This window comes from Antechinus flavipes, chromosome 5 (assembly GCF_016432865.1).
Source record: "Antechinus flavipes isolate AdamAnt ecotype Samford, QLD, Australia chromosome 5, AdamAnt_v2, whole genome shotgun sequence".
Lineage (NCBI taxonomy): Eukaryota > Metazoa > Chordata > Mammalia > Dasyuromorphia > Dasyuridae > Antechinus > Antechinus flavipes.
This window is the reverse complement of record NC_067402.1, coordinates 31742403-31763393: the sequence shown is the minus strand read 5'-3', so window position 1 is coordinate 31763393 and position 20991 is coordinate 31742403. Positions and strand designations below refer to the sequence as shown.

General features: G+C 40.4%; 1 protein-coding gene across 1 annotated transcript in view; it reads left to right on the top strand.

Annotated features, from left to right (window-relative positions):
• Positions 1-20991, top strand: part of KAT2B (lysine acetyltransferase 2B) — a 130660-nt gene that overhangs the window by 59084 nt on the left and 50585 nt on the right. The window contains exons 6-7 of the mRNA XM_051962338.1: positions 8779-8924; positions 15325-15414. Of these exons, the coding sequence (XP_051818298.1) occupies positions 8779-8924; positions 15325-15414 (236 nt within the window). The remainder of the gene's footprint in view (positions 1-8778; positions 8925-15324; positions 15415-20991) is intronic.

Here is a 20991-nt window from a genome sequence, read left to right as displayed (position 1 = left end):
TTTCTCCATTTAAGATTTCCAGCTTTAGAAAATGAAGTCATGTTAAAGCTGCTGGAGTCTGACTATCAGGCCTGGAGGTACCATGTAAACCTTCAGGAGGTTTCTTGCAATGGCATTGCTGCTGGCATCTTTACTTCTAGTCCCCATCTTAGATCCTATCGATATAAAATCTGTTTGAATCTTGAGCATGTAATAACATCTAAAAAAGTAGGATATATTAAGCGGCAAAAGCAGAAATCAGTCCATCAGTAAACCTGAATGAAGTGCCTACTATGTGCCAATGTTTATAGTATTCTAGGAATGCAAATGCACACATAGTGAACTCACTCACTCTTTCCTCCCTCCCTTTCCTTTTCTCCCACTCCCTTTCCTCTCTATTAACCCCCCTTCCTACCTCCCCCTTTCCCTTTCCTTTTCCTTCTCACCCTCTCTCTCCCCTTACACACACACACACACACACACACACACTAGCTATCTATAGCTATACTTTTCTCTAGTTTTCCAGACATACACAGGACTGTCCACTTTTTTAAACTGCAGGCAAGGATGTCTCAAATGATGAATGAAGTGGGTGTCTGGAGAGGGTCCCAGAGCCAAGGTGACCGTGCATTTCCTGTTTCTATCAAGGTAACAGCTGCCTTGGGGTTCTTGGCCCGCTGTCTTGGCAGATTACTATCTCTTGACACCGAGGGTATTTTCAAACTTGACGTAGCACAAAACAGCTGAGCCAGATTCTTGAAGAAACTGAAAGCAAACAAAAGCTTTTTCCTTTTTATCATAGTGAAAAAAACTCAACAGATAGAGAGAGCTGAGGTTCTCGGAACAATTCGGAGGGGAGCTGCGTGTTTGCTAGTTCTCAGAATCCAAAAGGAGAAGAGCTTGGCAGCCATCTTGCTAATCTGTACCTGAGGAGAAGGGCGAGCCCCTTCTCCAGCACCTCTGGAAGCTGTTCATCCAGCCTCTGAATGCAGCTCACCAGTTGGGCGGAACCTCTCATTTCCTGAGGCAGCCGCAGCTTTTGGAGCCTTCTAACAACAGTCTGGCAGTTTTTTCTCATAGCAAAGTCTAGAGATGAGTTGCACTTGGGGAGTGTATAAGCTTTTCCTCCCATCCTTCTCCCTGAAACTGCCTCTGGTTTTGCCCTGTGGGCTTCAGCAGAATGTGTAATCCTTCTTTCACAAGAGAGCCCTTCAGATATTTGAGCTCATCTCTCTACTTCCCTTTCCTCCCACCTCCCTCGCTGCTTCCCAAGTTTTCCAGGAGCAACATCCAGAGCACAGACAGAGTGGCGTAGTTCATGAGAGACTGAACTTGGCAGCTGGGTAGATTTGCATTCAAAACTGCTTCAGTTACATACTAACTAACCTTGCAAGTTACTTAATCTGTCAATATCTCAGTTTCCTCATCTGTAAAATGGTGATAATAACAGGACTTGGTTCATCAGGGCTGTTGTGAGGATCAAATGAGATATTTATCACCTGCTGTGCAAGTCATGAAGTGCTGTGCAAATGTTGCCATTGTTCCTATTTTTTGTAGGTAAAACAGTGGAGGGGGTGGCCCAGATCATCCCAGGCCACTTAAGTTAGCCCCTGCTGTGCCCCTCCCCTCCTGGAATATCTAGAAACATGCTCAAAAATGACATCCCCAGCCCACCATGTGCTTAAGTTTAAGGGCTTTGCAGCTTCCACTCTGGGCACTTTTCCCCTCTAAATGGATGGCAAAGTAGGTAGAGTGCTAGTCCTAGAGGACCCGAGTTCAAATCCAGCTTCAGACTCTTATTAGTTTTATGACCAAGTAAGCTTTCCTCGGTTTCTTCAACTGTAAAACGGGAATAATAATAATAGCACCTACCTTACAGGGTTGGTATGAGAATCAAGAATCATTTGTTTAAAAAAAAGAAAAAGCATTTACCATAGTGCCTGGCTCATAGAAGGCCCTATTCTGTCTTTCTCCCCAGATTTCTCATCTATAAAATACAAATGATAGCTACAGCACCTTCCTCCCAGACTTATTAGGAGGATCTACTGAAGTGACATTGATTTAGTCCCTTTAAGTCTACAAGTGCTATATAAATTCATTATCATTATCACTGGAGTGTAGCAAAGGATGCAATTTTGTTCCTCCTCACCTTCCTGGGGCATACTGGCACTCTAGGGTTGGTGAAGGTGCAAAGGAGAAGCATCTGGCCTGCTGAGACCTTCAGAGAGAACCAGGGTTAGGCGGTAGGGATGTTGCCTCATTGAGCTTGAAGTTCTGCGGGACTGATTTTGAGTATCATACTTGACAGACAAGGGGTGCGGTCTCACTGCTGCAGAAAGATTGAGGTCAGCATCACACCAGGCTTGTCGCTGGGGTTTTACTGAGGTGGTGGGCGGTACATTCTTCCTTCACGCTAAGGCTTCCTTGGTGCAGCTGGGTCACTACTAAGAAAATGTGTGTGTGTGAGGAGACCTGCTAGAGATTGTGCTCATTTGCATTAAAACTGTAAAGATTTGATTCACCAAAATTCATTGACAATTGTTAAACTCATCAAAATTAATCAAAATTCACTGAAAATTCATTGACATTTTCAGTAGAATGTTGGGCAGATTTGGTCTTCATTCTCTTCATCTCTAAAGTAAAAGAGTGAGAATGGATGATTTTTAGGGAAAGGACCCAGAGTAGTGATTTTATACCAGTTTATTGGTATAAGGAACTCTAAGGTGAGAAAGTGCTTCTCAATGTAGGTAGCGCCTTTTATGTAGCTTTGAATCTTGCCATGGGGGTTCTCAATCTTGGGGTTCATGAACTTAAAAAAAGTACACCTTTTGGTAGCTATTTTGCTAGAATTGATTTCCTCTGTAATCCTATGTATTTTATTCTAGGCATTAAAAAAGCCTGAGAAAGCTTTATCAGAAAAGGGGAAGCTGCCAGCCAAATTCGGGAACATGAAAACAATTAAGAATCCCTGACTTAGAGCACTGAAAGGTTGAGCAGGCAGCCTGAGACCACCCAGCCAGGATGAGCTAGAGACAGGATTCAAACTCAGGACTTCCCGTTTTAAACAGACTCCACAAAGTTGCCTTTATATATGATCTTGCTCCATATCCTGTGATGGGATAGATGTTTTCTGAGCTTCTTCTAGCTCTTAGAATCCATGATTCAATATTCAGTGAAGCATGTCTCATGGAGAGCTATCTAGATGAGGAATAAACTCGATAGTTTGGAAAGAGCTACAGTCATGGATCTGGTGCTGGAAGGCCTCAAAGGCAATCTGGTCATGCATTTTCTTTTTTCTTTATAGTTTTTTTCCCTGGTTATATATGTAGATTAACTTTTAAAATACACATTTCTTTATGAATCAAGTTGAGAGAAAAATTGGAATAAAAGGGAAAAATCATGGGAGGTATAAAAAAACAAAACAAACAAAAAAAGAGGTGAACATAGGATGTGTTGATTTTTATTCAATCTCCTCCTATGTTCAATCTCCATAGTTCTCTTTCTGGATGCAGATGGAGTTTTCTATCCAAAGTCTATCGGGATTGCCTTGGGTCACTGAATCACTGAGAAGAACCAAGTCTTCTCACAATCTTGTTGTTACTGTGTACAATGTATTCCTGGTTCTCCTTGCTACACACTCAACATCAGTTCATGTAAATCAAGTCATTCATTTTCATTTGTGAGAAAATCAAAGTCTTGAAAGGTTGACAGATTTGCCCAAAGCCAACTGGTAGTAAGACGTGGAAGAAGATTTTGAACCCAAGTCCCTTTGATTTTAGAACTAATGTTTGTTCTCTCTCGTTGGAGGTCTTCAAGAAAAGATAGATAGCAACTCATTGGTTATATACACTATAGATGGGATTCTTTTTCACTTAGAATAGATGGGCACTGAGATCTCTTCCAACTCTTATATCCTGTGAGTGTGGGAATGGCAGTAGGTCTGTTGGCAGAAGCCAATTTGGGGCAATCATGGCTTGTAGACCTTGGCGCCATTGGGAACATATTTATCAGGGAGAGGATGATTGAAGCAAATCAGCTTTCTGGTTTTGAGGCACTTTAAGCAATGGAGGCCCAAGGTAATGAGGTTCTAGGCCAGGGCTAAGGGGAGAAATAGAAAAGAATAAACATGTGATATTGAGAAGAACCAGTCAACAGTGCTTTGTGGCTGATTGGCTACACAAGATTAGTATTGTATAAAGGCTGCTGGATTTGGAATCAGAGAATTTTGCTTCATATCCAAGGTTATCCAGTTATCTCCTTTCAGTCTTAGTCTTCTTCAGGTTAAATACCCACAGTTTGAGAGTCAAAATGGCATAGTTTGTACAGAGACAGGAAGCCCTGAGTTCAAACCCTTTCTCTGATATTTGCTAGCTTTGTGATCCAAGGCAAATCACCTGACCTGCCTCATACCTCAGTTTCCTGATCTGAAAAATGAAGGAGTTGGACTGAAGAGCCCTGAGTCTCTCTTCCAGCTCAAAAACTGTCCTTGTATGGATTTATGGGACAGGACCATAGGGTTTTTTCAAGTTTGGAGGAAGAAAGCATTGATGTCATTTGCAGAAATAAAGCAGCTAGTAGGGGAAGAAGGTTTTCTATGAAATTAGAGTAGTATCAACAACAGTAAGTGATTATTTATGTAGCTCTTTGAGTTTTCTAAAGCAGCTTTGCTGTTTATCTCACTTGATCTTGACTCTATAATGTAGAGAATGTTTATCCCCCATTTTACAGAAGAGAAAACTGAGACTGAGAAATTCAGTGAATTGCCAGGATCACAGAGCTGGCAGGCTTCCAGTTCCCAGTTTCCTGATGCCCAACCCATTCATCTAGTGCATTTTATAATGAATTGACATGATGACCTGGCATCTGTATTAAGAAAACCCCAGAAGACAGTTGGCAGCAGGGGATTAGAACTTGGGTGTGAGTTCAGGAACCTTCTAGATTTAGAGGAGTTAATGCTGCTGGGTCATTAATGGGGCCAGTTCAGACTGTGAGAGTGATCACCGGTTCCAAGAGCGGGCTGGGATTTGGTGATGATTGAGATAGGACATTGACATTTGGCCAGGCAGGTCACGTGATCCTCTCTCATCACATGATGAGATTTCTTGGTGGAAGGGGTCCAGTAACAGATGGAGATCACTCCTGGTTTTTGTTGTACAACAGCTTGGCTGTGTCTTGAAGGAGATAAGAGTTTTGTATCCAACCAACTCTTTCTCCAAAGCAGCCATGCCAGACCTTTTTCCTTCCTTTAATCCCACAGTCCATCCCCAAGCCCCTGTTTAAAGCAGCTGGTCTCAACTTACCTTATCTCCTCCTCAACCCTTTTCTCAGCCTTTCACCCTGCTCTAGCTTCCTTGGCCAGGGGCTTAACATTTTAACTTTATTTTGGCAGTCTGGTCAAAGTCTACAGACCAGACCTCCTTTCATGTAAGGTTTTAAGTTAGAAAATCCATAGCATTCAACACAGAATATAAATTACAACAATGGTTTTGACAAAAGTTCATAGACCCCAGGTCAGGAGCTCCTGCTCCAGAGGAAGTCATTCTTTTTCCTTCCCTTTAAAACTGCCCCCAGGATCTAGGCTTCAGATGCTTTCAGATCATAGCATCATCGAGCCAGAGCTGAATCACATGGAATCTCCTTTTTGCAGCTGTTTCTGGGGGATGGGAGGTGGGAGGTGGGCGGTGGGCAAGAGAGACCCTTCTCAGCTTATCATGTCTCTTTTCTAGAATCTCTGATTTTCTTTTCCCTCCTCCCCCTCCTTCGAACATTTTTTTTTTTTGAAACCCAGAAGCTGATTTAATCTAAATAAAGTAGGAGGGAAATGAGTAATTGCTAATGGAGCCAAACTTCTTAGAACTCATTTGCTTTACTTGAGTTTTTATCTCATCCACAACCAGAAACGTGCGTGAAGATGATTTTTACAGATAAACTAGTCCATGTACTTTGAAGGTTTAAACTGCTTATAAATAATAACAGATTTAATTTGACCAGGATGGAGTAATTGGGTGTCTCCGGGAACTTGTTGCACAATACACCCATTCCTCCTTGGCCCAAGTTTTCTTTCAGCTCCTTGGCATTGGAAGGCAGTGGAACTGCCCAGAAAGACACACATCTTCAGGGTTTTTCTTTTTTTTCCCTTCTTTCTTCCAACAGCTAGCATAAGAACTCTGTCGATTAGTTTTCTTGTAAGAGGAAGCAAAGGTCTCCCTCTTCATGACCTGAAAGGGAGAAGTGAACAGTGGCTTCTTTAAAATGAATTCATCTAGCAAGTGCATCTTCTGCCACTGTATTGGTCTTTCCATATAATGGGGATAAAGTCCAGAAATCTTTCAGATACTCAGTATTTTAAAGCTCATGAATGGAACACTTGGGGATTCTTGGTTGAACAGCAAATTCTGTGATGGACCAGATTGAGGCTAGAGCATCGTTGCACCCGTGTGTATCTATCTTTCTTGTGTATCCAGTCGCCATTTGTAGTTTTTCTGCTTGTTACATTTCTGTTGGTTGCAGTTACAGTTTTTATATTTGGTAACATAATGCGGTTGAATCTGTTACTGTGATTTTCCAAATAGAGTTCTTTCCTTATCATTCAGGATGTCCTGCATACCCCTAACGCTAATTGTATCACTCTCCCCTCTGGGGGAAGTTCTCTGCTGGGCGCGTTGTGTACATGCCGTGCAAATGCCTGCTCTCAGATTGTAGGCTTGTGTAGACTTGAAGGGTTAGAAAGGGCAGCTAGGTGGTACAGTGGTTAGAGCGCCAGGTCTGGAGTTAGACGATCTAAGTTCAAATCTGGCTTTGGTCTCTTACTAGCAAAGTAAGACTTGTTCGGGGCAAGTCATTAACCCTGTCTGCCTCAGTTTCCTCACCTGTAAAAGGAACTGGAGATGGAAATGGCAAACTGCCCCAATATCTTTGCTAAGAAATCCCAAATGGCTCAGAGAGGCAGCTATGACTAAAACAGCTGAATAGCAGCAAAGGGTTTGACAGTTTCTACTTTCCATTGCTTTTCTGACTTATGGTTCAAAAAGAAAGAGGTGGTTGTTGGATCTCTAATTTTCATTTCTTTGCCTCTGCCTTCATATCATTTACTGGGATGTCACCCCCTCCACACACACATGCCCCACTATCCCAGTATTAATCCCTTTTGGCCTAATCCTAGAAAACACCTTGTTCCCACCTTAGTTCTTAGCCAGGATGAGGAATGATAATCAAAACTTACATTTACATAACAAGTGCTTTGCCTACCTTATCTCACTACAGCATCACTACATGATGGCGTGCCTTTGAGGTGGGTGTCACAAGTAGAATCTCCATTTTACTGATGGAAAGGAAGCATGACATGACTGGTAGATAGCCAGCCTTGGAGTTGAGATGATCTGGACTCAGATCTTGCTCCTCAGTGTAAGAGATGTGCGTCCAAGTTATGTGCTCCTCAGTCCCCCTGGGCAATTCTCCAATTTTGCTGCTCTGCATTGATTGATGGAGAGAATTTCCACACCAAGAGTTCACTGCACTAATGATATCAGTTCTAAATGCTAATACAACCTTGATCCCCTCTTTTGCCAAAATAAATATATATATATATTCATGAGAAACTGAGGCTCAGAGTGGCTTAAATGATTGCTTGAAGCTATACAAGTAATACATGTGAGAGGCAGGATTTGAACTCAATTCTTCTTGACTCTGAAGCCTGGTGTCCCATCCAATACATCCTGGTGTCCCTTTGCCTCTTACTTTCATTAAAAAAAAAAAAAAAAAAAAAGGCTTCTGGTGCCAGTCTTCCTGGGAGGAATGCTTCCTAGCGTTGATCCCACTGTAGAAGCTCTTTTCAATAAGAAATAACTTGCCCTTAACCAGTCATACTATTAGCTTGTATTTATTGAACACCTCTGATATACCTCTGGGTATTCAAAGATGATCTCAATCTGGAGTCAGACACCATACGCCGAAGCTCTAATCACAGTGGAAGGTGGTGTACGTTGAGTGTTATTACTGTTACTCATACCTAAGTCTTGATGATAGGCATTTGAGTAGTATAGATAATAAAGATTCAGAGAAAAGAAATACGCCACAGCTTGCGATGGTCAGGGAACACTTTGTAGAGATCTCAGGACTTGAACTGTGTCTTGAAACATGAACTCGAAGTTAAAGAGGAACAGGGAGGCCATCGCCAAGAATGGGCCATCTCACGGACAAAGGCTATGAGGCAGCAAATGGAGCCGATCTCCAACCTGTCACACTTAAGGGTGAGATTGTCAAGATCTCTGAACTTCAGCCAAAGTAGATCCGGATTTAGCCTCTGCTCGGTAGAATGTTGATCAGAAAAAGTCTTCAGGTTATAGAATTTATTGGGTTATCCTGAAATCAGAGGAGGCGCTATGGCTGGATTTCCAGGGGAATTTGTTTTTGGGTCCTGATAGATTTACTAGAATGGCCCTGAAGAATGGAGGGAGATCTGCTTGCAGAGAAAGGATCATTGTAATTTCAGTCTGAGATCTCTAAGAATGTTGTCCCATCTTGACCCAAGAACCTGTGTTCCTTACTAATCAGATTGGTTTCTGACTTTATGTAGTTTGGGTCAATCCCCTGTATACTTAGGACTAGAATAAGTATAAGAAGAAAATTGTTGGGAAGAATAATTCCCAATTATCTTAACAGGGCTTGGGAAATTTGAGTTTTGGTTTATTGTGGATCCCTTTGGGTTGATGAGCAAGTTCCTTCTCTGATGTGACCCTCATTGAGCTGGTTACGGTTAGCTCCCATCTTACTTGAAATGTTTTCACTGCTCCCTTTCAGCTGCTCATGTGTCTCACCTGGAGAATGTGTCAGAGGAAGAAATGAATCGGCTCCTTGGCATAGTGTTGGATGTGGAATATCTCTTCACTTGTGTTCACAAAGAAGAAGATGCAGATACCAAACAAGTTTATTTCTATCTGTTTAAGGTAAGAGTTTGTATTTTCTTCGACATCTCTTGAGAGATTTTTTTCATTGCTACCCACAGAATGCTCAAAATCCTAGAGGATGCCTTTGTTCTCAAATCATGCTGATTTTTCGGCATCTCCAAGTCCTTCTCAAAATGAACGATCTCCTCGTTAAACAAGAAAATTTGTTAAATATAATGGTGAGCACCTCTGACAAAGAGAGCAACATTTTCCCACATCTCCCTGCCACCCCGACTTGCTACCCAAGAACAGAGCTGAATTTCTCCCTATATTTCGGTGGGCTAGATTTGAACTTAAATCTTCCTGACTCCAGCTTAGTGCTCTATCCACTGAGTCACTTGTCTACAGACTAGGATACTGATGATTTTTCCTTAATATTCTGTAACTCAACTGAGGCTTTGCTGTTTTGTGTATTGACAGCCATGAACTCTTCAACAGAAAAGGAAGAATAGAAAAGAAGATTGTTTATGAAACTGAATTTGTGTTAGGGGTAATTTTTTTTTAAGCTGCTTCTACGCTGCTTTCCCAGATCATGTGATCCTCTTCTTGCATAACCCTCTATAAAACCTTTCCTGTTAAATCTGTGTCAGTCAGCTTACTCCAGACATCATATGTTCTCCCAGGTAATAATAGCTGGCATTTACGTAGGGTACCGATCTTATAACCATCTTGGGTGGCAGATGCTATTATTACTCCTCATTTTACAGATATGGAAACTGAGGCACATAAACATTAAGTGAGTTGCTCAGAGCCACACATTTATCATCCACAGACTTGTGTCTCTAGCTAGAGCTTATCTTATTTCCAATTACTTCATCTTTTCCCTGAGGCATTAGCTCAAGGAGGTTAGGCTTTTATTTCTTTTTTCTTTCCCCTCCCATGTTTAGCAGTTCTTTGCGGGCAGTTGGTGCTTAACAAATACTTAGTTTTATGGAAAAGGGACCAGTGTTTATCTGAGGTCATAGCCAGCTTTTCCCTACAACAACAGCAACAATGGCACGCATTTCTATATTGCTTTAAGATTTGCAAAATACTTGACAGTCATTGATTCTCACACCAAGCCTGTCAGATGGGTGTCATTAATTATCTTTCCCATTTAACAGATGAGGAACCTAAAGCTTAGAAAGGTCAGTGATTACCCAGCATCACATGGCTCGGAGAGGTCTGAAGTAAAAGATTAGAGTTCAAATCTCCCTGGCTTCTGTCCCAGCCCCAGCAGTATAAGGTGTGAGCTCTCTCGGCCTGGCTGGGCTCTATTTACTGCTGCTGCTATTGGCTCCCACATCTGCTGGGGCAGCAGGGAGTGCCTGCTTCAGGTGAGTGAACACAGAACTGACAGCAGGGCTGTGGAAAAGCTCTACGTAAGAGAGAAGTTTTTGCGTCGGCTGGAGGCTGTGTTCTCTCTTTAGCTTTTAAAGGGTCCCCTTGACAAGAATCCCTCTCAGCTGATGGGAGGTAGCCTCCCAGGGGCATGGCTTTGGTATCATCTAGCTCAAGCCCCTTCTCATAGCTTTTGGATCCCAGGAATCTGCCAGCCTTTTGTGCCCTTTCAAACTTGGCAACCACATTCGGGATCCTAGAGGAAGGCCAGGCAGATCTCGGAGGTGATCTCATCCAAAGGCCTCTCCACAGATGAAGAAACAGAAGCCCTGAAAATGGGAAGTCACTAGCCCCAATCTCAGGATTCAGTCCCTGGTCCCAGCTCCAGATCTGCCTCTCGGTCTGGCTTGGGTGTAGAAATCACTCCTGCCTTTCTGGAGGCTCCAGGGCCTCTCGGTGATCAGCTAAAAGAACTGGGTTTGCTTGGCTCATGGAAGAACGAGTGGGTGGGATATGCTATGCCTGCTGTCTTCAGGTTGTCTCTTAGAAGGCTTTATAAATTGGTTTTGTTTAGTTCTAAAAGGCAGGACTAGGAGTAGATAGTGGCAGCTACCAGATGGAATGCTGAGGTTTGATGATAAGGGAAAGAAACTTTTAAAATACTCCTGGGGCAGCTGGATGGCACAGTGGATAGCGCCCCGGCCTGGCCTGCAGTCGGGAGAACCTAAGATGAAATATGGTTTCAAACACTTGACACTTCCTAGCTTTGTGATCCTGGTCACTTAATCCTGATTGCTTTTTTAAAGAACTTGAAGTATTTTTTTAAGGCAATCAGCTATGATTGAAGTCAGTGGCTTGATCACAATTTACTCATAGATCTAGAACTTGCAGGACCTCAGAGCCACTTAGTCCAGCCCATCCATTTTATAGACTACAAAGCTGATGTCTGGGAGGTGGGGTAGGGTTATAAATGGGGAGCTGGTTAAGAGGTGGATTGTACGTGCCGTTAAACTCAAAGAGAAACTGGCTCCCTGCCAGGCCGCATATTTATTTTGAAAGCCACAAATGAGCATTATCTATGTTGTATCATATTTTTATTTATTTTGGTAAACCTTTTCCAACTACATTTCAATGTGGTCTGGGCTACCCCTCTGGTTTAGTAGATAGAGGACTGAATTCAGAGCCAGGTATTTTAGCTTCAAGATCAAGCTGCAGACACTTACTGGTAGTGTATAAGTCACTTTTTCTTTCCTAGCTTCTGTCTTCTCATCTGTAAAATGGGGCTAATAATTGTATCTCACCTTCTAGATGAGATGAGATAACATAGCTGAAGCACTGCCAAGATGAAAGCCCTCTAACCTTCATCATCGATATTACTGTTATTGTCAAAATTATTTCCCAGAGCCCCATATCAGAGGCAGGTTGTGAACCCGCCCCTCTGACCCTCGAGCCAAGATTCTTTCTCTCATACCAAGCATAGGAAGTCTGCCGTGGAGGGCATGTTCCCTTCGATACGGCTGCATGGGTCTCTGGGGTTCTGGGACTCTGACGAGGCCCCGTAGCCTGAGTCATCCGGGCCCAGCTGTGCTCGAGCCTCTACTCTTCAGGTCTCGGGAGGAGACGTCAGTAAGAGAAAAACAGGGCCTGCAAGAATGTGGCTGTTATTTGTGTTGGAGCAGATCCTTGGCAGGAGCCCACTGGCCCGCTGCAAGTAAAGGTGGCGTCAAGGTTTCCATCCTGTCAGCCTCCCGATTTGATTCTGTTTATAAGCAGCCCACTGAGCCAGAAAACATTGGTGCCGATTGGCACCGAGGTGACTAAGGAATACTTGCTGATTGATTGAAATGCTTTCTTTTGCTAACAAGGCAATGTCTAACTCATTGCTTAGGTTAATAATAATTTTTTAAAAAGGCCAAAATATGGAACTTGATTGCCTCAAATATCTTACTCCAGGCAAATAATTCAAAAGGCATCTTTTACTTAACTTTATCTCAGTCTGTATATTCTTTTTTTTTTTTTTTTTTTGGTTGTTGTTATTAAAGCTTTTTATTTTCAAAACTTATGCACAGATTATTTTTCAACATTGACCCTTGCATAGCCTTGTGTTTCAGATTTTCTCTTCCTTCCCCTCACCCCCTGCCCTAGATGGCAAGCAATCCAATATATGTTACACATGTTAAAATATGTTTTAAATCCAATATGTGTAAACAGATTTGTATTATTATCTTGCTAGTGCTGTATATTCTTCTAATTTACCAAAATAGCCTTTGTGAGTTAAGGCAGCATTCAAAATTTCTTTCAAACCTGTCTTTAAAAAGAAACCCATCTTCTATTCATAGGTCAAAATAGTGAATTTTTTGAATTGAATGATGGTGGTCCCCTTGAGACCCACTTAAGATCATGGGATGCTAGAGTGCAAAGCTGTCCAGCTTGAAGGTTAATGTGAAGTCATCTGGGGGAAGCCCTTTGTTTGACTAGTGGAAACTGAGACAGTGAAAAAGCAGTGATTTTGGAAACAAGACTCAAATCCTTTCTCTGGTTATTACTTCTCATGCCAACATACACGAGTTTGATTCCCTGTGTCTCAGTTTCTTCTGTAAAAATGAAAACTTTACATTAGATAATTTCTAGCTCCCAAGCTAAGGTCTGTAAATGAGGGAGTGGTCCTCTTTTACTCTTTTTTTTTTTAAATAAAGCTTTTTATTTACAAACGTATGCATGGGTATTTTTTCAACTTTGACCCTTGCAAAACTTTGTGTTCCATGTTTTCCTCTTCTTCCCCTTCACTCTCTCCCCTAGATGGCAGGTAGTCCAATACATGTTAAATGTTATAATATATGTTAAATCCAATATATGTATACCTAATTATTCAGTTATTTTGCTGCATAAGAAAAATTGGATTAAAAAGGGAAAAAAAAAACAAGAAAGAAAATAAAATGCCAGAAAACAACAACAGAAAGAATGAAACCTCTTTTATTCCTGAGAGGGGAAGTAACTGATCCATGATAGAATTCAAACTTTCTGATCTCCAAATAGCAGCTTTCTTCCAAGTATAACACACTGGCTTCAAACTTGAAATTTCAACTCTTCAAATGGCCCATTTGGCCAACAGGGATAGATTAAGTGACCAGAACAATTCCTTCTTTTTCTTCTCTTCCTTCCCCCTCAATCCTGAGAGGATTTGCTATGATCTGCTTTTATTATTACCTTGGACCTTTAACAAGCAATGTATAAATTACTTAATCTCTTTTATCCTCAGTTTTTTCATCTGTAAAATGGAATCCCCACCTCACAGGATTGTTATGAGATAATGGATAATTCATTTAAAATACTTTGTAAGCTTTCTTGTTTTTTATAGATAGCAGTAATAATAGTGATGAGAATGATGTTGATAATCACAGTAATATACTGGATGGCCAGTGTCTTGATAGCTTTGTGCCTACTATATTCTGGATATATGTGGGTGTCCAGTACCTTGATAGCTCTGTGCCCTAGTGCCCTCCCATTCTGGGTACATCTGGGTGATTCAGGACTGCTTTGTGCCTACTATATTCTGGATATATGTGGGTGTCCAGTACCTTGATAGCTCTGTGCCCTAGTGCCCTCCCATTCTGGGTACATCTGGGTGATTCAGGACTGTTTCTAAGCATGAAGCACAAAGGCAGTAGAGTGGAGAGACAGTGTGTGTGACTAAAATAAACCCATAGCTGTCTGACGACCTGAGCAGTTACAAGTTGAGTTTAAACAGGGACAGGAGTGCAGTATTTCAGCATGGTTGCTCTGGATCGCCTGTCACTTGGCTGTCAGCTTACTCCCAAGTATTCAATGCCAATGGTGGGAAATTAATCCCAGTGCTTTGGACCTGTAGGGGAACTGACTTTTTAAATAATCCTGATAATCCTTGGTAAATTGATCGATTTTATAAACCTGAATTCCCTCCTGTGTCACAGCAATTAGACTTGGCCTGGTGGGTCCCAGAGTCCAGAGTAAAGAGTAAAAGGTGAAAGCTGAAGATATCAGGGGAATATCAGGGGAAACTGGTGGTGGTTGTTGAGTTGGTTCAGTTGTGTCTAACTCTTCATGATCTCATTTGAGGTTTTCTTGTAAAGATACTTCAGTGGTTTGCCCCTCATTTTATGGATGAGGAAACAGAGGTAAACATGTTTAGGGGACTTGGGTAAGCATCTGAGGCAGGATTTGAACTCAGGAAAAACATTTTCCTAATTCTAGGCCTAGCATTTTATTCATTGTGTTACATAGCTGCCTCAGTGGAATAACCTTTCTTAGGAAATAGTAGGCGCTCTTCTCTTTGAAGATTTTTGGACAGAATCCAAACATTTTGGATTTTCAACATGTTGCAGAAAGTTCCTCTGTTCAGTTCTGAGTTGGATTAAATGGCACTTGAGGTTTCCATCTGATTATGCTTTTGTGGGAAGTAAAACTTAGGATGCTTAAACTCTGAGAGAGAGAGAATGAGTGGATGAGTGAGAGAGAAAGAAAGAGTGATAAGAGACAGACAGATATACAGAAAGACAGATACAGAGACAGAGAGTGACAGAAATGGAGAGAGAACATTTTGAAGTCATTGAAAAGGCAGGCCTTAAAAGTTATTAGCATTTAAATTCTGCAAAGTTCTAATAGGAAGACCTCCAGATAATACTTTATATTGCTACATTTTCAAAGAAATCTTGATCAAATACCCATAAAAATGCAAGAGCTGGTGAGTTGGGTCAGAGAGTTGTCATCATTCTTTTCCTTGTCCACTCATCACCTCTAATATTCTCTCAACAAAGAAATGTTGACGAAGTGGGGGGAAGGATTGCCACGAAGACAGCTGGGGAAGATAGAAAAGTAGAGCAAAAGAGTTCCCTTCAGTCACTCCTCTCCCTGGTGGTCTGACCTATTCACTAAAGACATCTGATAGTCCGTAGTCTTTTGGAGGGGTGTTACTTGGTTGTCAGCAGTTTATATGTAATTTAGGTCAAGAATAAAGATAATGTCTTTCTCTCAAATATTTTTAGCTTGTTTCATGTGTGTATTGTGATTTTATTTAACATTTTGGTCTTTGATTCCTTGGCAGCTTTTGAGAAAATGCATTTTACAAATGGGGAAACCAGTAGTCGAAGGATCTTTGGAGAGCCCTCCATTTGAGAAGCCTAGTATTGAACAGGTAAAAATGCATGCTTACATTGACCTCAATTCAAAAAATTCATTTGCCTTCAATAAACATTTATTAAGCACCTACTGTTTTTAAAGTGCTATACTAGATACAGATCACAAAGACAAAAAATATAAAATATTTCCTCCCTTCAAGAATACATAGACAAGAAAAGGGGAAATATTTCCACTCTTGCAAAAGAGGGATGAGAATAATATTGGCCAACATTTGTATTGCCAGATGAACTATTTTTAGTTAAATTTTATTTTTAATAAGTAGTAAGTTTTTCTTCCTCTACTTCTACTTCCTACTATAAAACCTTAGTAAAAATATGCATAGCTATATAAAACAACAACCATTTTAGGCAGATAATTTCATCTTCATTCCAAGGTATTTCAAGGAAACTAAGCCTACTAGAGTGTCTTACCACGGGTCATATATCTATTGAGTGCCAGTAGGAGGATTTTGACTCCCAAGTTCAGTACTTGACAATTTAGATATAGATAAAGAAATAAAAAGAAGTTATAAAATGATATAAAACAAAACTAATTCACTCCTCACCTTTCCAAGTTTCTTATATCTAGCTGTCATGTCTGTCTCATACATAATACCATTCCTCAGTCCTAACATTATTTCCTGACTCAGTGTATTTTTTTAAAAAGAGATTTTTATTGATGTCTTTTGTTTTTGCCATTGCCATATTTTCCCCAATATCCTTCCCCTTACTCTTCTTGGAGAGCCACCTTATCAGATTCTTTTTATGAGGTATATAATCCTAACCCTCAAAACAGGAAAGAACAGTGCATAGGAAAACTATAGACTAATGTCATTCATGAATATTGATTCAGAATTTTTAACTAAACCATAACAGACTAGAATGATTTATCCAAAAAGTCATTCATAGCTATTTGCCTGTTTCTGTTGTGTCTGACTCTTTGTGATTCCATTTGGGGTTTTATTGGCAAAGATACTGAAGTGGTTTGCCATTTCCTTCTTCAGATCATTTTACAGAGAAGGAAACTGAGGAAAATATGATTAAGTGACTTGCCGAGGGTCACGTAGCTAATAAGACTGAAGCTGTATTTGAATTCAGGAAGATTAGCTGATTCCAAGTCTTAGCTGACTATTATGAAGTATGTTTAAAAAGGATTTATACCATGAATGCAAAGATGGTTCAGCGTTAGAAAAACAATCACCATAATTAAACCAAAAAATCCAAAACTATGCAATTTTCTCAACAGATTTAGAAAAAAAGTCTTTGACAAAGTACAATGTTCATTTATGCTAAAGACCATTCCAGTGCACACATAGAGGGACCTTTTTTTAAATATCATAAAAAATATTTAAAAGTAAAAGCAGTGCCATAGAATGCACAAGAATCTTCAGTAAACAAGGAATAGAGTAAGAATACCCACTCCTCTTACTATTATTGTTTAATGATAGAGTTCTGGAAATGCTAGCAATAGCAATAAGATTGCAATTTTCACTGGCTTTTTCCCCTCCTTAGAACTCTCTCCTTCCTTACTTCTGCCTTCTGATTTTCCTAACGTGCTTCGAATCTCCAGTAAAATTGAAACCTTTCTCAGTCCTTGTTGATGCTGGTGTCTTCCCTCTGAGACCACCCCCAAGTCATGCTAAACATCCATAATTGTTTGTTATGTTGTTGTCTCCCCCCATCAGAGCGTGAGCTCCTTGAGAATGGGGGCTTTACAAATCTTTCTTTCTATCTGTGCTGTTTGCCATCCGGCAGATGATAGGAGCTTAACAAATGCTTGTCGATTGACTCCTTGCAAAGAATTTCAAGTGGAAGAAAGTCATAAATATTCTCTTATGGTTGAAAAACACTTTTTCTCTCTTTCTGGGTGACCCTTTCTTCCTCCAGCCTCTTCTCTATCGTGACCTTACTGTGGTCACTTTCATATTCTGCCATGGTCTTATTAGGTTTTTTAAGCCCTCTTAGACACTGGAAGCCATTCTCACAAAATCCTGCCCCCTCGGGTCCTGGTGAGCCAAGGTGAATGTTTAGCTTGGGAAAGAACCTGGCTTTTGTTTTTTTTTTGGGCCACTGACTTTTAAAATTAACATGCACATCTGAGCAGGGAGAAATGAAACGGAATATGTAAACAGTAAGGAAGGGATTAAATGTGCCTTTTTCTTGATGCTGTTGTTTGACCATTCAGGCTTCATCCTTTACTTTGGCACTCACTAAGAAAGCCCTTTGAAGCAGTGGGATCCAATAGTTGGAGTAAGAAGACTGGTCAAGCTGAGCTGGAGATTGAGAACCTTGAAAATGACATCCCGCTCTGGCTCTCGGGAAGCAGGCAGTGGCTTTGGGAACCTGTTGCAGCTTGTAGAATGTTCGCTTAGGTGCCATAGGCACTCTTGCAATGACATGCGTTCTAGCTCATTACTGCTCAGATAAATGAGCAGGATGAGACAAACGGGATCTTCCCATTCATCTTAGCTGGTCTCCGTGGCAAAACTAATTAGAGTAGATGTGGCATTTGAGGGTATCTGGAACTCTTTTACTTGGAACTTTTTCATGCTTTTCAAAATTATTTTCTATTGGCAGTTTTTGTTTTAAAAAACATAGTGATTGGCACTGTGGCCATCATCTCACTCATCCCTTCTTAAAGAAGGAAAAAAGAAGAGAATTTCAACAACATAATTATGTGAAAATGACTAGTGTTAAATGCAGTGTTCCCATGATCCCCCCGCTTCTTCAGATAAAGCAGGGGAGGTGTCTTCTCATTTCTCTGTTTTGCTTGACAGCAAGAAGACCTGGGAAAGACTTCAACTTTAGTAGAGATTTGGAGAAAGTAAGGAAAATAAGGAGGCAGAAGGAAAAAAGGAAAGAGTTCTAGGTAGGGGAGAAAGCCAGCAAAAATATATGTTCTTATTGCTATTTCTAGCATTTCTAGAATTGTGTCACTAAACAATAGTAGGGAGAGGGCATTCTTGCTCTAGTACCTTATTTATTGGGGAAGATCCTGGTGCATTCTGATGTTGCTTTTACTTTTAAAATTTTTTATGGTAGGTATTAAAAAAAGGTGCCTCTATGACTATGTTTTGGACTATCTTTAAGATAAATGAGTACTGTATTTTGTCAAAGGTGGTTTTTCTAAAGACTTTTTCTAAGACTTGGTCATTTTAGTTTCACAACACTTTCACTTGTTAAAATCAAGAAAATAGAAAGAACAATTATATCTGTCACATGAATAGCAGATAACTCCCTCTCATTACTTTTGCAATCTGACCATTATAGAGATCTTTGAGGATATCTGGCCTAAGTCCCCCTTTTACTTGTGAGGAGACTGAAGCTTAGAGGGGCAAAGAACCTGGCCATAGTCATCTGGGCAAGGACCCGAAGGACAAAAATGGGTTTCAAACTCAGGTCCTCGGAGTCTCAATTGAGTACCCTTTGTACTAGCACACTGCCTCCTTCAGTGTCAGTTTTCTTTCCAATTGTATGCCAGTAAATCTGATAATCTAAATAAAATGAGGAATACTTACCAAAATGTAGATTGCTCAGATTAACAGATGAGGAAGTAAAATACTTAAATAATCCCATTTTAGAAAAAAAAAATGAGCAAACCATTAATGAACTCCCCAAGAAAAAAATCTCCAAGGCCTTGGATTTACAAGTGAATTCTGCCAAACATTTAAAGGACAATTAATTATAATGTGTATAAATTATTTGGAAGAATAGGACACACAGATCTGCCTGACTTTGAGGCCATCTTCCTCTCCATTATGCTGTAGTATCTCCTATTTGTGCATATACCTAGACAGTTATATATGCAGTGTATATAACCTATACAGTTAAGGCCTTTTAGGGTCCTCATTGACTCTACAGTTATTTTGAACTGAATGCCTAGGAAGATAGGCATATCTTACACAGATATGGTACTGATACCTAAACTGGGAAGGGCCAAAATAAAGAAAATTATAGACCAATTTTCCTAATAAATATCAAGGCAAAACTCTTAAGTAAAATATTAGCAAAGAGATTACAGCAATTTATCTCAAGATAATGTACTGTGATCAAGTGAGATTTATACTAGGAATGCAGGGCTAGTGCAATAATAGAAAAACTATCAACGTAATTTACCATATCAATAACCAAACTAACAAACATTATGATCATCTCAACAGATGCAGAAAAAACACCAGAGAGCATAGGAATAAGTGGAGTTTTCCTTAAAATGAGAAGTAGCAGTATCAGTTTTCTTTGTGGTTTATTTGGATAAGAAGCCTGATATATGTTTTAATGTAAATATAAGTCTAGTTACAGTTTATTTTAAAGGCTAAAAAATTCAACTGGAAAAGAGCTAGTTTTTGATGAGCTGTTATCAGGACTCTCCTTACTCTTCAAATTATTCTGTGTGTATTTGCCTGTTTACATGTTGCAGCCCATTTCTAAGATAAATTTAAAGTTGATGGGTGTCTGGGAGGCAATCTCAATCTCATTTTACAAATAGAGAAACCGAGGCCTAGAGGTGTTAAATGACTTGATCAAGGTCACACAGGAATCTCTTCCATTTTCCTGCTCTCTCTGACTCCAGATCCAAGAAGAGAACTGAGACTTCTTAGAAGAAAAAAAAACAAAACAACCTCCTAATACTTGGATATACCTAAAAATGAAATGGGCTGTCATGCCTGGAGAGTTTCAACCAGCTGCCTCAGTTCCTTTCCTATTCCTAATGCAGCAGCACATTGCCTCTTCTCATATAATGGCAGCTCTTTTAGAGGGAAAGGGCCTGTCTCTGATTTCCTTTTTGGATCCCTCTCCTCTAGCTCAAAAGCTCACTTGGCCTGGAGTGAGTGCTTGGAAGTAGGGAACTCTGAGCATTTAGAAATTCAGAACCTTTAGATAAAATGTGCAAGCTAAGAGGTTGACGTTGTAATGATTTATTTCGTTAGACATCCTTTTTAGCAGTTTTGTGATTACATTTTTTAATGACAGAAATAAAGCAAATGCTGTGATCCTTTAGGGTGTTTTTATTCAAGCACTGCTCTGATGACAGTATGGGAAAAAACGCCTTGTCACTCATTAATTTTAAAACGGAAACATTTCAAAGGGCAATGTTTTGACACTTCGAGCTTGTGGTTTTGTTTTCTCAGCACCATTTCATTTCTTTGGGCAAGACCGGGGCCCAGAATTAAAAGCCCCATCTTCTTCCTGTCTTCTTCCATATTGCACGCATTACCATCTTGGATTAGCTTCCCCTTCTGCATCTCATTCTTGCCAGAAGTGAATTGGATATGACAATTTGTTTTCAGAATGCTTTAAGTCTTCTGCCTAATGATCTTTACCCACCATTTTATTATTCAAACAGTTAAATGTGGGAACACCCCTATCTGTCCAAACACTTGGGTTCTCAGTCTGAGAGTCACTTTTGCCTTTTCCTTCTCCCTCCCTTTGCCAAGTCTTCTTTTTTCTGTCTCACATTATTTGAATCTATTCTGCAGCCTTTCTGTAGCACATATCCTGCTCCTTCCCCCATTTCAGTGACTGATGCGCTCTTCCTCTTGATTAGTGTGTGTTTACATCATTGTGTATGCACTGGTAGAGTCAAAGTCTCTTGA